Genomic DNA, 19572 nt, shown 5'->3' with positions numbered 1-19572 from the left:
TCCTCTCCTTTACCTTTACTGGGGCAACCAAACGTGATCTTTTCTTTCATTCACTTCTTCGACTCCCCTTCTCCACTCTCTACCCAATAGCATCACTTTCCCCTTGTTGTGCTGCCGCGGTTAAAACGACGCGTCCAGGACCACAACTGAACAACATCACCGTCCAACCGCCTCGCAACCTCAGTTCAAAACACACATGAAAGCCAACCATGAGGCTCAGAGAAAGCATCCGACCACCTGAGCGATACGCTTCAGAGTTGTTCTACCAGCCAACACCACAGCGATCGCTGCGCAATGGTAGAAATACCAAAGCTGCAAATTACATTGATTTCAACCCGAACCACCCACCTGCCGCGTTTCCAACATTAGACGAGCCACGTCCTACGGGCAGTCCACAGACACAAAAGCGGAGTGAGGATCAACAGACAGAGGACCAGAATGGGGACATACACATGCGTGATGCGACTGTGCCTAGTGGCAATGGTGCTCGACCTGGACGTGTGAACGCGGAAACAGTGGATGAGCTAGATGACATCCCAATAGATGAGATAGAGAACTATCTTGCAAGCAACGGCCCTCGCAATCCAATATATGCGAGGAATATGGCTATCATAACAGAGTGCGCATCAGATGATGGAATGATGTGGGGGAGCGATGAAAACGATGAAAATGACCAGTGTCATGATAGCGGCAACGCAGAGGTATGTCAACTCTAGTGTCACTCTTTTCCGGAGGCAAACACGCTGATTGCCTGGCTAACGTCTGCTTTCATTAGGTCCCACCAGCCCCGGACCCTGAATGGGGTGACCTCTCCCCAAGACTTCAAGTTGAGATTATTGAAAACCTTCTTCAAACCCACAGTTGGGGCAGGATCATGTCGAAGCTTGGCTTGACGGTTGAGAACTGCAGAAAAGTTCAGGAGCACATCAAAAGCCGTAACAAGCAGATCGAACTCGAGAACACCCAGCTGAAAGAGATGCGTGAGAAGCAGCTTAGAGCTCTCATGCGGATTGATAACAGCGAGCTGAAACTCAACAGGGTTCCACATCAGCTTGTGTTCCGGAAGACATCTCGACAGTATAGCCGAAAACTGAGGGAAAGCATCGCATCAGACTACCTCTTGTGTCAAGCTGGCGAGGTGTTGGGGGCCAGACGGTTCTTGCACAAGCGTGGACTAGATCCACGCTATGCTGGAGACTGGAATAACGAAATGGTTGTGTTGCGGAAATCTCAAGGTGATCTAGATACGGAGACATTTGAATGGAAGGATGATTCTGAGGACGATTCCGAGCCAGATTCTCAGGGACCTGACGAGCCACTGATGGAAAATGGCTCCGGAGAGCATACGCCAAGCGTTGAGCAGGTTGATGTCTCCACTGATTGCCAGGCAACCGATGATCCACTGCAGACCAGAATCTGGTTCATCAATGAAGTCGGCACGGCTGGGACAGTGGACCCTGCTGATCTGCGAATCCGCATAGGTGATCTCTCCACACCCACGCATCGGCAGTCTACGACTGGCCATCAGTCAGTAAAGGAAGCTTCGCAGCAGACACCTCGTCGGAATGGAATAGTCCGTCTGAAAATCGGCTCCGAACGAGCAGCGAGAATTCGCGATTCAGGAGATTTTCCAGAGTACTCCCGGAAATCGGATTTGAGTGTCTCGCAGCCAGAGACTCAACATAAAACACAGCCGGAAACAGGGCAGTTCGATGGTAGTTCGCGCACTGTGAGTCCATTCCCGGTCATTCCACAGAAGAGACCTGTTGCTGGACTGTTCCAAAAACCTGTACGAAGGATTCTAGGCGGTCCCTGGTCGTATGACTCTCTTCAACAAAACCCGGATCCCAGAACATCTTCGATGAAACTTCGAGAGAGACTGGAGGAAGCCAGAGCGGAAGCACAAATAGCAGGGGTAGTGGCAGGAACTCCTCAGGTATATGGTGTGGAAGCCTCCATGTCAGATTTGAGAAATATGGAGAGTAATTCACTTACCAGAATGCTGCCAATTCGGACGTCTCCCCAACGGACACCGTATCAAGAACCCCCTTCAAACCGAAAGGGGTTTCATGGACCTGTTCCGGACTTAGTCGACAAGGCAGAAGCTTTCACATCGAACGCCTCTAATAAGAATGAACCATTGAAGGGACCAAATGTGTCGCCTATGCCTTCCATCCTGGAACAGACCGCAATGCATTGTGTTCCAGACTTGGCTGGGGATCCGGAACACGGGCCAGCGTATTCACCCATTACCCCGCCTCTCGGCCAGAACCTATTTCAAGAATTGAAAAGTGAACAGGGAGAAGATGCTTCTCCTCCCCGCATCGCGACATCTGAGCTCAAGCCAGCGGAGGAGGATCAACGTAAGACTGAGTCAGTTGATGAAAAAGAACATAAAGCCTTCAAGTCCATTACAGAAGACAAGCAAGGAAACGAGCAGAAGTACGGTCGTGATGAAACGCCTGAAATCAAAAAGTGTCTCGCTAGCGTGCCACTGCATATCAAGGCGATCGATTCTGGCAAAGCTGATATCTCGCCAACATCAACCGAAAGCCAGGAAGAGAACGAGAGGCGAAAAACCGCCGATGTCAGAGAGCCTGCATCTAATATTGACTTCGACACGACTCCAGCTCCAATTAGGATAATTATTCGGCAACCAAAGGAGCAACGACGATCTGATCCTGATAACCAAGTCACTGTGCCTGAGCAGAATGTCAGTACTCCGCAGACAGAGACACCTCAGCCCGGATCTGATCCCACAGTGTCGGCCTCGAGTAGTTGTAAGACTCACTCATCCAAGGCTAAAAAGAGTTCTCGGAGCTCAACGCCAGGAACGTCGACAAGGCAAAAAGCGTCCACAAAGAAGACACCTTTGACCGAACCAACAAGGCGAAGCGAGAGGTTGAATGGGCCTCCAAACCAGAGGGTCCTTCGCAAGAGAAGCTGAACGTATCACTACTGTCATGAATGACGGGTTTCCCATGAGAGACTACTAACTTGGCAAACTGAGTGCGGATCGTCCTGCGTGTCACCATATTCTGCAAGAGACATTTGTTCATTGTGTTCTCGGAGTGTATTGCTAAATCTTTTCCATTTTGCTTGTCTGTCCTATACTTTTGGACCATATTTCTGTGCAAGTGATGATCTGTGGTTTGCATGCAAAAATGAGTACGTGCGTACAGCAAGTTCAACATCGTCCAGTATGGAATGGACTGGCTTGCGAAGCGATTCGTGGCGCCCTGGCAATGAGCTGCTGAAGCTGATATCGATGTTCTTCTATTTCACTGTCCAGGTGTTCTGTATTTCACTGTCCAGGTGTTCTGTATTTCACTGTCCAGGTTAACAGGGCCGAATAGCGGCAACGAGAAGTACAATAATGTTCAAGTAGTAGTGTTTCCATTTCGTGGTGTTTGTCTATCCCTTGGTAAGCAAACACTTTAAATATGGTCCGTGCGTCAACGCGAAAATCCGCGTCTAGAACGACTCAAAGTGAAGTCACGCGTAGCAGGAGAACAGGCGGAAGAGCAAAGGCTGGAGCACGCCTGCCGCGCGACTCACAAAGAGCAAGATTGTCCCTGTTGGGCGTGTTGGCACAGGTCGCTCCTTCCAGAGAACTTCGGACGTTCCCTTTTTTGTCCTACACTGCGCTTGCAGAGCAGAGATCCCTGGGCTGCCTCAGGGATCAATACTCTCGTCCTCTCCTTTTTGATCGAGAGAGCCCGAAGCATGCGATGAGATAGCAACTGGAACTTGGGATATAGCGCTGTTTATCTTCGAGAATCTCCAGGATGTCGGATCCAGCAACCCCCGTCACCTCCGCTGAGTCGCAGGGAGCGACTTCACGCCAGGACTCTACGCAGCCGTCCACGCCGGCCGTCGCTGCATCTCCAGATCCTGATATGAAGCCAAAACTGGAGGAACATGGTGATCAGAACCAGGAGAGAGAAGTAGAGAACATGAAGGTCGAGGATGACGATACAGAAGGAATGGACATCAAAGCTAAAGCGCTGACGAACTTATTGAAGACAAGTTCGGTATGTTACCTAGCCTCTTGGCACTTTTTTCCCCGAGTTTTGTGGCTGATATTGTTCCAATTGCAGGTGTTCGTGGCGATTATGGCGGACAAGATGAAGGAACAGCAAAGGAAACAGCAGGAGGAGGCAAGGAGAGAAGCTGCCAAAAAGCACGCTGCAGCGGAAAAGGAAAAAGCTGCACCAAAAGATCAGTCTGACAAGCGGGCAACCCGTGCAAGAGGGAAGCAGAATGCACCAAAAGAAGAGACACCTGCAGACGCAGGCAGTGCTGATGGGCCTGGCACAGAGAAGAGGAAGAGGGGTCGACCCAAAAAGGCTGCCGGCACGAATAGCATCTCCAACTACTTCAAAAAAGTGGAAGCGGAAGTTCCAGAAGAGAAGCCTACAGTTCAGGAAGCCCTGGAACAGGCGGCAGACGAATATGAAGCAAACCCAACTGCTCTTGGAGAGCAGGATCTCGTTGCTACGCAGCAGCCAGAATTGGTAACTGGCGGAAAGATGAGAAGGTACCAGCTAGAAGGCTTGGAGTGGCTGAAATCTCTCTGGATGAATGGTCTTTGTGGGATCCTTGCGGACGAGATGGGTCTCGGTAAGACCGTGCAGGCCATCTCATTGATCGCATTTTTCAAAGAGAAGAACATCTCCGGTCCCTTCCTCATTGCGGCTCCTCTCAGCACAGTGAGCAATTGGGTCGACGAATTTGCCAGATGGACTCCCAGTATCAAAACCGTCCTGTATCACGGCACCAAGGATGAGCGTGCAGCAATCCGCAAGAAACATATGCGGATGCACGATCAAAAGAAAATGGACTTTCCAGTAGTGTGTACATCTTATGAGATATGCATGAACGACAGAAAGTTCCTTGCGCAGTATCAATGGAGGTATATTATTGTGGTATGTTATACGGCCGCAGACTTCATATCGAAACGACTAACGGGAGCGTCCAGGATGAGGGGCATCGTTTGAAGAATATGAATTGCCGGCTTATCAAGGAACTTCTCACCTACAACTCTGCAAATCGGCTTCTGATTACAGGAACTCCGCTGCAGAACAACATTTCAGAGCTGTGGTCACTTTTGCACTTCCTGCTTCCGGAAATCTTCAACGATCTCAACAGTTTCGAGAGCTGGTTTGACTTTTCATCAGTTTTGGACAACAGCGGCCAAAAGGAGGTCATTGAGAGACGGAAACGTAACCTTGTCTCGACCATGCATGCTATCTTGAAACCCTTCCTCCTACGACGAGTCAAGACGGATGTGGAGACAGCTCTTCCCAAGAAGCGAGAATACATTCTGTATGCGCCTCTTACCTCAGAACAGAAGGAGCTCTACCGGGAGATCCTTAACGGTACCGGTCGTCAGTACCTGGAGGGCAAGGCTGTAGAAAGGATTGAAGCGAGGAATGCGAACGGAAGGTTATCGCGTACGGAAGGCCTTAAAAGAAAAGCTTCCGACAGTGGAACTACGACGCCTAGCAAAAGCGTGAAATCCAGCCGTACTTCTTCTCCCACCAGTACCAGCACGAGTACTACCCGTAGGCGAAGGGGTCATCAGAACTATAAAGACATCAGCGACCGAGAGTTCAACGCCAAGCTGCGAAGGCTGGAGAATGGGATCGAAGAGGAAGAGCAAGAGGAACCAGAACCCAGTGAAACTGAGCAGGAAGAGATTGAAAGAGCGAAAACTATCAAACTTGCCAGTACGTATCATTCTGATCTACCGCTGTTGTTATACCTTGCAGCTGACAATCTTCATTAGAGAAGGAAATAGCACACAAGAAACTCCAAAACCCCGTCATGCAGGCCCGGCTGGCCTGCAATTCTCCACACAACTTCTACTGGCCATGGGGAGACGACTCATCCACTGTCGACGAAACGCTTGTCACTGCATCGGGCAAAATGCTTCTTCTTGACCGCCTCGTCCCTTGCCTGATGTCAAAAGGCCACAAGATCCTCATCTTCTCACAGTTTAAGACACAACTCGATCTCCTCCAGGACTGGGCCACGCAGCTCCGTTCCTGGCACTGCTGTCGCATTGATGGTGCAGTTAGCCAGGAAGACCGCCGGGCGCAGATCAAAGCATTCAACAGCGATCCAGATTACAAGATCTTCCTTCTAAGCACACGGGCTGGGGGGCAAGGTATCAATCTGACCGCCGCGGATACGGTTATTATCTTCGACTCGGACTGGAATCCCCAGCAGGATCTCCAAGCGCAGGACCGAGCACATCGGATTGGCCAAACGAAGCCTGTGATCGTTTATCGCCTCGCCACAAAAGGCACCGTCGAGCAGACTCTACTGGAGAAGGCGGACTCGAAACGCCGACTTGAGAGGCTGGTCATTCAGAAAGGGAAATTCAAGAGCCTCCTTGACCCCAGCGCCAGCCAAGCCGACGTGGAAGAACTGAAGAAAGCTCTCGGGGAAGACGATTTCGAGCGTTTCGACGTAGGCACAGACCCCGAGGCTCTTCTATCGCAGAAGGATCTCGACATCCTAACAGATCGCAGCGAGGAGGCATATGCACGGGCTGAGAAAGGTCTGGACAAGAGCGGGACAGCCTTTCTGGCCGTAGAAACGAAGAGAGGCGGAGAGGGTCTCATGGCCGAAATTGCTGGAAAATAATAATAGCAACTTTTATTTGGGAGGTTCTCTGGACGGTCTATTCTATGGGATTCCATTTCGTGTACTTTCATCTGGCGCAGCTCACCACCAGCTGGTATATGTACTGTACTTTTATTCTGGGTTTTAGATGTGTACAATTACGGGTTCGGATGCGGTAGGAACAGGATGGCACATCATCTGGTACACATTTAATCGCATGAAGGAAAAATCCACACAGCGCCTTGAGCTCCTTGCCAAAGATGGCTGCACATGGGTAACGAAGAAAAAAATCATGAATGAGCACAATGAGGAAACCCATGAGACAAATATCCCGCCAACAGTCAAAACAGGAACAAGATCTGGGCAGTAAAGAGCATGAATAGAAGATATGTCCGGCTCAACGCTATCTACGCGTTTTCTCGTCCTCAATCTGCCTCCGCAAGTCCGCCAAAACATCGTTGCGCTTGGCAAGGTGACTCTTCAGCCCCTCGACCTGATCGCCGACTGTCTTCACATCCTCCCTGAGCCGCTCCAAATCCTGGCCTTCCTTGGCTCTACCTGTACCCTCTCTCATCTCCCGCAGCTCACGCTCTTTATACTCCAAGAGCTGCAGCGCCTCTTTCTTGATCAGCGCCCAGTTCGGTCTGCCATCGTTCCTGGGACGGTCCCTCTTCTGATCGGCCGCTTTATTGGCAGCTTCCAGCTTGGCCTCGAGCTCTGAGAGCTCGCGCCGCAGACGGACCTTCTCCCACTCCTCGTCCTGTATCGTGTCGCTGAAATCTGTGCCCTTAGGGCGGTAGGTGGTCTTTCCACCGACACCCAGCCGGCTGAGATAGGTGTCTCCGAACTTGGCCTTACGACCGGTGCTGGTCTCTGCATCACCGTCCGTTCCCCATCTCTGAGCTGGGCGGGCATTATCGACCTGGTAGTCGATCTTGTTCGATTCGAAAGATGCGCGGAGTGATGCGGGAACGCTGCGCGGGATACGGTATCCCTCGTGTCTGTTATTAAGGATATGGAGGAAAGCGAGCGCGGCGTCCTTGTTGATGGAGGGTAATGCGGAGGGGTTGACGAGGTTCCATGCGGAACGGATATCGGTGTCTGGAACGGAGAGGGAATCGTAGAGGGGTTGTAGGGACTCGACTGTACGGATCACGGAGTGGTTAACAGAGCCAGATACAGCAATTGGATCCAGGGGAAAGGGAAATAGGGGGGGCGGGGGGCCTACATGTTATCTCGCCGCGGTGGTTCCGGTTGGCGTCGTATATCTCTTCATACTTCGCCTTGTCCGACGGAGGCATGTACCAGTCGAACCCATCTTTCAATCCCAGCGACTCATCCTCATCCTCTATCCGCTCGAACTGCTCCTGACGGCCGCTCAATGCGCGGGTTGCTTGCACCAGATGCGCTTTGGATTCAGGGATGAGCCAGTCTGGCAATACAGGTGGTACCTCTCGGTATTCCTGATCGAATGCGGTTCGTCAGCGGCCATTACTATGACACTGTTCAGGAGTCGCCGTTTCGTTTCATTTCATTTCCGACCGGCATCCATTTCATTAGGTAGGATGTATTACGGACATACCCCATTGACCAGATCGAAGACTAGTCGCATAGCGACACAGAACTCCTCAAAGTCGAGCTCTCCATCCCCGTCGACGTCGGCAAGGTCCCACACCTTCTCGAGTTGCTCATCGCGAAGCCGGCTGTTCCTGAGGACCGACGCAGCCTGCGCGTTGTTCAGACGCGGCTGGCCGTTGGAGAGCCCCGAGAAGATCTCCCAGTACCGCTCAACTTCCCACTGCTCGATCCTCTTGTTTGACATAACTGCAGCTTCGCGGGAAGGGCAACAACCAATACTAAGGGGAGAAGAAAGACGGGGAACCAGTTTAAAAAGAGTGGTATATAAGGGGGGGCTCGCTGGGCATGGTACTATTATTGTACTATCATGGGGCACTTGCTTGCCTCCGGAGACCCATGCGTATGGGTCTGGCGGATCAATGTAGTTCCGCGGACCGAATAGGAAACTGTCCCTGTTGGGTCAGCCTCCGTCATCTTTGAAACTTTCAACTTCGACTTATTATGACGGTAGAATAGTGCATTGTCACCTTTTTCATAGTGTTGGAAGGTGACATTCTGCACTGTGGCCTCCATTGACACCTTTTGTCTTTTTTTCGGAAATTCGAATGCCCCACAAAGATGTTATATATCTCCTGAAACCAATGCCTAATTTAGAATACAGTACCTCCTTAACGAGGCAATTGGTCTAAAGGTCCATGTTCAGATGCACTCCGTTCAAGGTGGAAAGAAGAGACAAAAACCAAGTCTCAAGCTGATTTTCCTAACGAGACTCAGTTATTAGAAAAGTGCAAGTATCTGCTATTCAATCACTAAGCGAGATCTAGAGAACTGGTATCATCTAAGATGAGCCATAGATTGTGTATGTCTCTAATGCTCTAGTATACAGGCGCAATTGAGCGAGGCTCTCTAATATCCCAACAATGGACCAGAAGGGAGAACATATAGTACAATATTGTCCCAGAAAAGTGCCCATGCTAGGAGTGCGAGCCTTGTAAACGCGATCATCGCGAAGACCGGAAGGTCGCTTGCTCCCAGCGAACCGGTATCTGATAAGTCCAGTCTTTTATTTTGACGCCTTCTTTCTGGCTTTTTCTTTCTCTTTCTCCCTCCAGGCATCTAGCTCCTTTATCTCCTCGACCAACTGGCCTTCGGATTCGAGCTTCTCCCTGACCTGCACCACGGCCCGTTCGACTTCCACGGCGAGCTCTGGGGCATTTAAGATCTTACCCAATTCCTTGCCGTCAGATTCTCCCAGCAGCATCTTCTCGTCTTTCTTCTCAATGTACTGCACGGTGCCGGAAGAAGTCTCCCCAACTTTGGTCTTTCCGTCACTGGGAACAAGACGTGGGGAGTAGAACCGCTCAAGTTCCGGCATAGATATTGGGTTCAAGAGCCCCTTGTTGAGCAGAAACTCCAAATGTCTCGAGCCATTCAAAGCTTCACAATGTCAGTGCATTGAAGCGGATTTGGAAGGGGCAAGTCTAACCTCGCCAGTGCGACCAGCCTCGATATGCCAAATAGAAGAAGGGTATATTGGGTATCCTTGCAAGGCACAGAGTTACTTTTTTCTCCTGTTTCATATTATGAAAGAGAACATCAAGCCCTTACAATGGAATCAAAGCAATTGGTGCGGTTAGTGGTGCAATGATGAAGCTCCACCACATTCTTCTGCGATGGAGATCCTGCCTCTCCGTCGCAATCTTCCTCAGCTCTCCAAGGATGTCAGGCTTGATCGCATTCCCCGGGAACAGCACTTCCACTCTCTTCTCCTGGCGCGCTTCCTCAGTTTCCCGTCGGGCATTCAACGGGGGTATGCTCTTGAGGCCCCATTCTTCGAACGGTATGCGCTCTTGAACGCGATTGCCGTACTTCACGAGGGACTTCTTCCAGCCCGATTCAGCTTCTTCCCATTTGGCCCAGGTCTCTGCTGCCTTCTTTGTAATGCGATCAATGTAGGAGAGGTTCTTGGATAGCTGCTTGCTGAGAGGCTGGCTGTATATCAAGGCTCGTCGCGTCGAGATCGGGATGAGAAAGAGACGCATAGCAACGATGTGCTGATTGAGGAGCTGGCAGCAGGCAATTATCGGAAGTCTAGAGAAACTGGGACAAGAGTGAAGAGCGGCGAAAGCAGCATGTCTCTTCTGCAATTGTCTGTGTGCGGCTGAGTCTTACGGGACCACGTTGCGGGATGAGTGATCCAAAAGTTGTGGGCGGGAAGAAGGCCAAAGCTCCTGCGGGCCGCGCGCAGACGTCATTCCAGCCCGCGGATTCAGCCCAGCCCCGGCCTCCGGAAACGCAACACCAGCCATCGGCTTCGGACTGTGAGCTCGAGCTCGAGGCGTCGTCCGCGAGCGCTTGCCCGCTCCCTCCCTCTCTCTTTCTCGCTCCCACTCCGTTCTTTTCCTCCGTTTTTCCTGGCTTACCGCTCTGTCTTCCAGGCTCCTTCCCTGACGTTCTCTACATCGTTCCATGCGAGTTGGATAGCACCGCCTCCCCGTCTGACGAACGCTGGCGGGACATGTCGACTAGGGCCGTCGTCTTTTAGACCACCCGCAACAGCTCAACTCAATTCCCTATGTCATGCCATTGAGGAAAGGCAATGGCACACGATGCACGCGATTCACAGTCGCAACCTGCAGATTCCGCGAATCCCGCCAACGGCTTGCTACGAAAAAAATCGGAGATAACGCTGCTGGAGCCCCCCGTCATAAGACCGGGATCTGGACAGTCGGAGACATCTCGCAGCCCTGTCGGAGATGATAGACGGTCTGTTGGCCGGCCTCGCAGTGGCACGGTAGACTCTTCCGCCGCTCTTTCGCAGGGCGTACAACCATCCACTTCCGAGGGCCCTTCGCGCGATCGACCGTCGACACCGAATGTGCGGACTCTTCCAGGTAAGCAGGCACCATTCTCGGAGGGATTGCTAGAGACCCTTGTATATTTGCCTTGGATGCTGACTCGGACTAGCATGGATACGATCAGTGGAGTATACGGAGGATGAGGGCGATGCAACAACACATCTTCTACCTTCCCATCCCGATGACGCCCTTGTTGCCCAGCATAACCACTCGCCGCATTCGAAAAATAAGCCAGATTTTTCCCATACAAGAGACGAAAGCCTTGATCATGCAGCACCTAAAACCGGTGGTCGCGAATCCCGCTGGAAAAACTTTTCCAAGGCCATCGCATATCCTCGCATTACTTCAATGGAAGAGAAGCTCGTGACACCTGAGTGGCTGAACCAGAATTTTGGTGATTATTCACAACCATACGGCGGATTAAAGGCTGAAGAAGACGTCGAGAATCAACAACCGAGACGGCGGCGCACAGTCTGGTTCAAGAGACTTCAGAAAAATCTCCTGCAAAGCCCTATTGTTCCGCTGATCTTCCGGCTGACGGTCTGGGTGTTCTCCTTGACCGCCCTCGCTCTAGGAGGCTCCATCCAGCATCTGGCCACCGTTTACAAGCACCCTCAGGGCCCGTCCGCGATTATGGCGATCGTCGTCGATGCGGTTGCGCTCGTCTATCTCGTATATATTACGTGGGATGAATATACCGGGAAGCCATTGGGCCTCCGGCCACCAAGAGCCAAGATGCGGCTCATGCTATTGGATCTCTTCTTTATCGTGTTTGATTCGGCCAATTTGGGCCTGGCCTTTGAATCATTGTCAGACATCACATCCTCCTGTACAGCTGGGGAGGTCAATAGGTTCTTTGACCCTAGGAACGACCAGATATGCGATCGGCAAAAGGCCCTTGCATCTGTATTGCTTATTGCGTTGATTGCTTGGCTTATGACATTTTCCATTAGCGTTTTGAGGTAAGCATTTCAAGTCCAAGTCACCGGGAGCATGTTTCTGACTGTTCTTCTGCCAGGCTTGTGGAGCGGGTCTCTCAAAAATGATGAATAGTCTTCTACCCACTTTTTTCTATCTTTAATCTTGGTTAACATCTCCTTTGTCCTATTTTTCTCTTTTCAATTGTTAATGCTCGCTATGGTGGTCGCGGGGAAGGATATGGTCACTGGGGCTTTTTCCTCTTGTTTCCCAATACGCTCTTGTCTGCTTCTGTACTTCATGTAACTTTATTTAGACCTTTTTTTCTTTATTTCGGTATTGGATGAGGGGAACGGCGTATAAGATCCATTACATTGGGAATCATACATTATAATATCATGTAATCCTACCACACTAATTGTAATTGCAAAAGATAAGTCCAGAGAAAACACATTTCTCTTGACCTTCAATAGATGATGATATCAGACACTCAACGCCGGCCCTTCCTTCCCATACAGCGGATCCTTGTCGAACCATCCCAACTTCTCGATATTCTTCACCTTCTGCTCCTCACCGGGAGACCCATAGCACATATCCCACTGCTTCCCCGGCGGATATGCCCCGACCACCTGGAATCCACCATCCAGGTCATCTAGCAACCGATGCCCCACGCCCGCCGGCAAGATCATCAGATCGCCCTTCTCAACAGTAGGTTCGAAGCGTTCTGGGTTCTTCTCCCCACCGAAACAGAGGCGCGCCCGCCCCGACACGACGCCCAGCACCTCGTGGGTCGTCGAGTGGAAGTGCGTCTGGCTGTACATGGTGTATTGCCACTGGGGAACGACGGCACCGATTTCCTTCAACCGTGACCAGAGCTCCTTCGCGGAGGCTTGGAACGCGCCGTGGTAGATCAGGAGCGGTTTGGACTGGATAGAGGTGTTGGGGATGTTGTGCCAGGCGGGGATGAGGCGCTGGGTAATGCGGAGTTCGGAGGGCGGGCGGAATGACATGGTGATGACCGAGGTTGGGAGGTGGCGCGGTCTCTTTTTCTATAAGAGTTGAGCAGAAAGCTGTGTAATTCAATGCACATTAGTCAATCGAGAACAATGAGGTGTATCTATCACATGCAAGTTGGAGATGCTTTACCAAAAATAGATTGGACGTTCTTGGAGATACAAGGCTGAATATTACTATTAAACACTTAGGTAGCCAACAGTACTAAGACATCCTCGACGACATCCGAGATCAATGGATATCTTCCAGGATCTGTTTCTGGGGATTGAGGGATATCTCCCGCCTCTGCATGTGGAGGTCTGGCGATCTGTGGTTGAGTATGACGGCAACCTCTACGTCACTGCGGGAGGATTCTAGCCAACACTGCATATCTGCCTAAGGCTTGGCAGGATCCTAACGACGAGATTTGGTCATTTTTGGGTCTCCAATTATTATTGTATTGCGGAATTTGAAATGGTAGTTTGTCGTGTGGTGCCTGGCACAAAGAGCTTTGAGGATATGAGCGGATGGTGGTTCAAGCCAACTCATTTAGAACCACGGTAAAACTGGCCGCTGGCCGTCATAATCAAGACTGTTAAAGAGCAGATGCCATCCAGGCGTTTATAAAAAAAAGTGTAGATACCTATATGGAAGAGATGTGTATCTCCAGGTGTCGATGAGGGGCGGACGCGGGGGCGGCATGTGGCGCGTGCTGGGCCGTGCCGCCGCCTGCGCAAGAGAACAGCCAGAGCAGCGCCGCCAGCGATCCCGGCGGCGACCCAGACCCAGAGGCGCCACGCCCGGCCTGCGACCAGCGCACCAGGCTGCCCGGCCCCGACACAGCTCAACAACAGAGCAGAACTCGTCTGCTTCCCATCCCATCCCCCTCCTGCATCTCCCCCTCCACCTGCGGGACCTTTGCGACACTTGAGACCGGGTCCCTTCACAGTAAGTATCCTCTATCCCTTCTCCTTGTTCTTTTTTTTTCTCTCGTCGTCGAGCCTGCCTGGTCGGTGACCACCCGCGGATGTTGGATCCCCAAGCATGACCACAGGCGCTTCATCCAGACGCCTTTCACAGCTATATCTGCTAGTGATCACCGAGCTGGGCTTCACTCGCCTATTTGCCGGAGCTATTTAAGCTGCACCGTTTCCTTCTACCGTACCTAGCTTACTCGTCCTGATGAGGGAGCAGAAGCTAATTTCTATATCTGTTGCAGCCTTGAAGAAAGCCCACCGGTTCATCCGTCTACAAAAGAGAACCATGCCTCCCCTTATGCCTCAGACCCCTCACAAGGATGATCTGGACGAAACGTAAGTCTCCGCCCCGGCGGTGTGGTGTTTGTGGGCCAGCGGGGCCAGCGGCTGACCTGAGGATCTTACAGATGGACATTCTTGGAGAGGGGCATCGACAGTGTGATGCTCAAGCTGGAGGAAGGCGTTGATATGAAGACTGTAAGAGTCCCTCGTCCCTCTTTTTCTACTAGCTGTGCTGACACTAGGTCTCTAAAATAGTATATGGCCCTCTACACGTTCGTTCCCTTTGTCCCTGTCCTTCCCTATGTATGCGACTCAGACTGACATCACAAAAGTGCCGTACACAACTTCTGCACATCTCAAAAGGCTGTTAGCAACGGGCAAGGATTACATCAAGCCCACCGCGGAGGTACGACAGTTCCCCTTCTTGGACCCCTAGGTGCACCCGCTGATTATATCCCAGCACACCTCCTTGGCGAAGAGCTCTACAACCTCCTTGGACAGTACCTTTCTCGCCATCTTGATGTTGTCTATAAGGCCTCAGAGACCCACGCAGAGGAAGCCCTTTTGGGCTTTTACATCCGAGAGTGGACCCGTTACACGACCGCCGCGAAGTATGTGAACCACCTTTTCCGATACCTCAACCGCCACTGGGTCAAGCGGGAAATCGACGAGGGCAAGAAAAATATCTATGATGTCTACACTCTGCACCTGGTCAAGTGGAAGGAGGATTTCTTTAAGAAGGTCCAGGAGAAGGTCATGGAGGCCGTCTTGAATCTAATCGAGAAGCAGCGGAACGGAGAAACGATAGAGCAGTCGCAGATCAAGAACATCGTCGATTCCTTCGTCTCGCTGGGTCTGGATGAGAATGACAGCAACAAGTCAACCCTGGAAGTCTACCGGTACTACTTCGAGAGGCCGTTCATCGCCGCCACCCGAGCGTACTACGAGAACGAGTCACGGCAGTTTGTGGCGGAGAACAGTGTGGTGGAGTACATGAAGAAGGCGGAAGCTCGTCTGGAGGAAGAGAAGGCTCGTGTCGGACTGTACTTGCATCCTGACATTATGAAGCGTCTCACCGAGACGTGTCTGGACGTTCTTGTTGCAGCGCATTCGGGTCTCCTGCGCGATGAGTTCCAAGTGCTCTTGGACAATGAGCGACAGGAAGATCTCGCCCGAATGTACCGGCTCCTATCACGGATCAAGGATGGCCTGGACCCTCTGCGTACTAAATTTGAGACTCATGTCCGGAAGGCCGGGTTGGCGGCGGTTGAGAAGGTGGCTGCAGAAGGCGAGAACTTTGAGCCTAAGATGTACGTGGATGCTCTGCTACAGGTACACGCGAGATACCAGAACCTGGTCAACGCGGCGTTCGCGGGAGAGTCGGAGTTCGTGCGGTCATTGGATAATGCCTGCCGCGAGTTTGTCAACCGCAATAAGATCTGCAAGTCGAGTTCGACGAAGTCTCCCGAGCTCTTGGCTCGCTACACCGACTCCTTGCTCAAGAAAGGAACGAGGACTACCGAGGAGTCAGAGCTGGAGGAGATGCTCGTGCAGATCATGACGGTCTTCAAGTACATCGAGGACAAGGATGTCTTCCAGAAATTCTATTCCAAGATGCTGGCCAAGCGTCTGGTTCACCAGAGCTCTGTCTCCGACGATGCAGAGACGAGCATGATCAGCAAGCTGAAGGAAGCCTGTGGTTTCGAGTACACGAACAAGCTGCAGCGCATGTTCCAGGACATTCAGATCTCCAAGGATCTGAATGCAAGCTACAAGGACTGGCAAGAGAAGGTCCTCGATGAGGATGATCGGAAGAAGATGGTCGACTCTCATTTCCAGATCCTGGGAACTGGTTTCTGGCCACTCAATCCGCCTTCGACGGACTTCATCGCGCCTCCGGAGATCGTCAAGACCGCGGAGCGGTTCCAGAATTTCTACTTCGACAAGCACAATGGTCGGAAGCTTACCTGGCTATGGCAGCTCTGCAAGGGTGAGATGAAGGCCAACTACATCAAGAACACCAAAGTGCCGTACACTTTCCAGGTGTCGACCTTCCAGATGGGCATTCTCCTGCTTTTCAATGAGCATGAGACCCTGGAATACTCGGAGATCCAGAAGGCCACATCTCTCGCAGATGAAATCTTGGAGCCAAACCTGAGCATCTTGCTCAAGGCGAAGGTTCTCCTTGCTAATCCTGAAGGATCCAAGCCAGGGCCAGGAGTATCCTTTTCCTTGAACTACAACTTCAAGAACAAGAAGGTTAAGGTCAACCTCAACATCCAGATCAAGTCGGAGCAGAAGCATGAGTCGGATGACACTCACAAGACGATCGAAGAGGACCGCAAGCTGCTCCTCCAGGTACGTTTCAGAATATTTCCTTCGCCATGCTGTTTTGCTAACGTTTCATCCTCTTTAGTCTGCGATCGTCCGTATCATGAAGTCCCGCAAGAAGATGAAGCACGTCCAGCTCGTGCAGGAGGTCATCCAGCAGGTCAAGTCCCGCTTCCCGCCTAAGGTGCCTGATATCAAGAAGAATATCGAGGCGCTGATGGAGAAGGACTACATTGAGCGACTAGACGGTGATGAACTTGCTTACATTGCTTGATTTACACCACTTGTGTGTTGTTCTTTTTCTTTCTTTTTTTTTTCTTTTCCGGTAGCGCGTTTGTGATAATTCCACACGTGGATGCACTTCCCTAGGCAGCTGGATGACGAAATTTCATTGTTGGCTTTCAAAGAGCGCTGAAATGGACAGCCCTGGGTGTGGAAAGATGGATCTTTTTTCTTTTTCCTTACTGTGAACTCAAAGGCGGGAGGCGCGATGGTTGGTTCCTGGCATACTCATACGTACATCAGAGATGGGCAGATCATTTCAAATGAGTTTTTTATTCCTCTTTTATCTATCTCAGGTTGCTTGTGTTGTTTTCATTTGACTTGGCTTGGGCTCTTCTGCCAGCGGTTAGTACTTGTGTCTACCCACCTATCGAGTGAAGTCTTATTTATTGCATTGCTACTACTAGGCTAGGCTAGGCTCCTTTTTTTTATTCCTGCCAGACATGAAACATGACGTCGTCTGTCTTACTTATATTTTTCAGCTCCTCAGCTTCTACCTATGGATCTTCCTTTTTCTCTCTCTGTATTACCCTCGGTTTAGTAACGTAATCAACGCCCGAGCGGCACACGCTCCCCACCACGCGACGCGTTCAACAGCTTCAACCATCAAGATGCCACCAAGACCAGCAAATTCAAAGGCTCAAAAAGAGGGCCGTATCTTGCTTGCAATTAAAGCCTATAAAGATGGTCAAATATCAAGTATACAAGCCACTGCAGATGCATATGATATGCCATATCGCACGCTTGCATATCGCCTTCGTGGTCGTACTGCACGCGTTGACACAGCACCAAATTGCCAAAAGCTTGCTGCTACTGAAAACTCTACTTTTGTGAAGTGGATATTATCCATAGATCAACATGGCATGCCACCACCCTGGGCTGCTCATGTGCAGCAAATGGCCAATCTATTACTATCTGAGCGATCATCATCTGCTGTTGGCAAGAACTGGGTGCAAAAGTTTATCAATCGTCATTCTGAGCTTCAATCAAGATATAACCGCAAATATGATTATCAACGGGCTCAATGTGAGGATCCAAAGATCATCCGAGAGTGGTTTCAACGTGTACATGATATTATTCAACAATATGGGGTGGTTGATCAAGATATCTACAACTTTGATGAAACTGGCTTTCAAATGGGTGTGATATCAACTGCCAAAGTTATCGCTGGATCAGATCAATCAGCTAGCTGTGCTAGAACTATACAGCCTGGGAATCGCGGATGGGTGACTGTCATTGGGTCAATAAATTCATCTGTATGGGCTTTACCCCCATGATTATATTTGCGGGAAAGATGCACCAAGCTGCATGGTATAGAGATATACCATCTGACTGGGTGATTGGGGTCAGTGAGAACGGCTGGACAAATGATCAACTTGGCTTGCTTTGGTCAAAGAGGTATTTCATAAGCATACCCATGCCTGAGCAATTGGCAAATATCAATTGTTGATCCTTGATGGCCATGGAAGTCATATCACACCTGAATTTGATCAGTTCTGCACCCAGAATATGATCATTCCATTATGTATGCCACCCCATTCCTCACATCTTCTTCAACCACTTGATGTGGGCTGCTTTGCACCTCTAAAGAAGGCATATGGGAAGAGGGTTGAATTAGCATGCGGCAGGGCATCAATCATATTGATAAGCAAGACTTTCTGATTGCATATCAATCTGCGCGAACAGAAGCCCTATCAACATCCAATATCTGCAGTGGATTTGCAGCTACTGGCTTAGTCCCATATCAGCCAGATCAAGTGCTTTCACAACTTCATATTCAGATGGAGAAGACACCAACGCCACCTACTACATCTCACAGCAATCAATCAGCATCCTGGATTCCTGAGACACCTCATAATATCATGGAATTGGAGCTTCAGACCCAGGCTATTAAGCGTCTATTAAAACATTCTCAAAGCCCACCAAGTCCTGCAAATCAAGCTCTTAATCAACTAGTTAAGGGCTGTCAGATTGCAATGCATAATGCAGTCCTTCTTGCACAGGAAAATAAGGAACTACAGGCTGCCAATCAACGTCAGAAAAGAAAGAAAAATGCACCCAAATCCTATATAGCTACTGGGGGTATTCTAACAGGTGCAGAAGGACTGCAACGCGCTCAAGAAGCTGATCAAAGGCAAGAAGGGGTGGTTGAGCAACCGGAACTACAGCCACTGAAGCGGACACCACCAACATGCAGCACGTGTAATATAGTAGGTCGTACTATAGTGCCATGCTCTAGGCGCTAAGCAATTGATATATAGTGCATATAGCTTCAGTTTTCATTGATGTTGTGATATCTAGTTAGTATATTTGGTGTTGGAGCGTGTGCCGCTCGGGGATTGATTACGTTAAGTTTACTGCCATGACTAACTAAGCCTTCAGACAGGCAGCTAACTATGAGTCGAAAGAGCCGCGACGCCACGCGGGATCAGGTGGCTGCTGGTAGGATTAAGACAGAATGATCAATCATGATTGAATGATAAAATAAATAAAAAAACATCGTGCCTGTTATATCTCAGTCAAATAAATATCGATCGATTGATTGGACACTTGCCTTCATCTGAGCATCGCGTAGATTGCCCTGCTCGACCTTCAGGCGCTAAACGAAAACGGTACTGTAGGTAATGAGATAAATATATGGATAATGGACGGGTTAGTTGGAGATGCGCTAGGAGTCCATGGAGGGCAGGAGTTTGGTTTTCACCTAAGTCGGGGTCGGG

At 50.5% G+C, this 19572-nt stretch overlaps 8 protein-coding genes across 8 annotated transcripts; 5 read left to right on the top strand and 3 right to left on the bottom strand.

The window, feature by feature from the left end:
- Window positions 1-209: 209 nt before the first annotated feature.
- VTN00DRAFT_9090 (uncharacterized protein) lies at window positions 210-2947 on the top strand (the record flags this gene model as incomplete). Its single annotated transcript, XM_069436012.1, has 2 exons — window positions 210-701; window positions 776-2947. 2 exons carry the CDS (start codon window positions 210-212, stop codon window positions 2945-2947), a joined length of 2664 nt encoding a protein of 887 aa, XP_069284675.1.
- Window positions 2948-3788: 841 nt separating this feature from the next.
- On the top strand, window positions 3789-6654 carry VTN00DRAFT_9089 (uncharacterized protein; the record flags this gene model as incomplete). The annotated part of the gene is made up of 4 exons (XM_069436010.1): window positions 3789-4034; window positions 4101-4928; window positions 4982-5732; window positions 5792-6654. 4 exons carry the CDS (start codon window positions 3789-3791, stop codon window positions 6652-6654), a joined length of 2688 nt encoding a protein of 895 aa, XP_069284674.1.
- Window positions 6655-7036: 382 nt separating this feature from the next.
- VTN00DRAFT_9088 (uncharacterized protein) lies at window positions 7037-8455 on the bottom strand (the record flags this gene model as incomplete). Its single annotated transcript, XM_069436009.1, has 3 exons — window positions 7037-7776; window positions 7862-8096; window positions 8216-8455. 3 exons carry the CDS (start codon window positions 8453-8455, stop codon window positions 7037-7039), a joined length of 1215 nt encoding a protein of 404 aa, XP_069284673.1.
- An 819-nt stretch (window positions 8456-9274) lies between these two features.
- On the bottom strand, window positions 9275-10253 carry VTN00DRAFT_9087 (uncharacterized protein; the record flags this gene model as incomplete). The annotated part of the gene is made up of 3 exons (XM_069436008.1): window positions 9275-9648; window positions 9698-9753; window positions 9820-10253. The coding sequence occupies 3 exons, from the start codon at window positions 10251-10253 to the stop codon at window positions 9275-9277; spliced, it is 864 nt and encodes a 287-aa protein (XP_069284672.1).
- A 146-nt stretch (window positions 10254-10399) lies between these two features.
- On the top strand, window positions 10400-10756 carry VTN00DRAFT_9086 (uncharacterized protein; the record flags this gene model as incomplete). The annotated part of the gene is made up of 1 exon (XM_069436007.1): window positions 10400-10756. The coding sequence occupies one exon, from the start codon at window positions 10400-10402 to the stop codon at window positions 10754-10756; it is 357 nt and encodes a 118-aa protein (XP_069284671.1).
- A 54-nt stretch (window positions 10757-10810) lies between these two features.
- VTN00DRAFT_9085 (uncharacterized protein) lies at window positions 10811-12115 on the top strand (the record flags this gene model as incomplete). Its single annotated transcript, XM_069436006.1, has 3 exons — window positions 10811-11105; window positions 11179-12031; window positions 12088-12115. 3 exons carry the CDS (start codon window positions 10811-10813, stop codon window positions 12113-12115), a joined length of 1176 nt encoding a protein of 391 aa, XP_069284670.1.
- Window positions 12116-12469: 354 nt separating this feature from the next.
- Window positions 12470-12997, bottom strand: VTN00DRAFT_9084 (uncharacterized protein; the record flags this gene model as incomplete). The annotated part of the gene is made up of 1 exon (XM_069436005.1): window positions 12470-12997. The coding sequence occupies one exon, from the start codon at window positions 12995-12997 to the stop codon at window positions 12470-12472; it is 528 nt and encodes a 175-aa protein (XP_069284669.1).
- A 1246-nt stretch (window positions 12998-14243) lies between these two features.
- Window positions 14244-16844, top strand: VTN00DRAFT_9083 (uncharacterized protein; the record flags this gene model as incomplete). Its single annotated transcript, XM_069436004.1, has 6 exons — window positions 14244-14293; window positions 14365-14434; window positions 14495-14511; window positions 14572-14645; window positions 14700-16597; window positions 16656-16844. 6 exons carry the CDS (start codon window positions 14244-14246, stop codon window positions 16842-16844), a joined length of 2298 nt encoding a protein of 765 aa, XP_069284668.1.
- Window positions 16845-19572: the final 2728 nt, after the last annotated feature.

This window comes from Thermoascus crustaceus (assembly GCF_041956765.1).
Source record: "Thermoascus crustaceus strain CBS 181.67 unplaced genomic scaffold VTN00scaffold_7, whole genome shotgun sequence".
NCBI lineage: Eukaryota > Fungi > Ascomycota > Eurotiomycetes > Eurotiales > Thermoascaceae > Thermoascus > Thermoascus crustaceus.
Note: the sequence above shows the minus strand (reverse complement) of the source record. Positions and strands in the feature narration are given on the sequence as shown.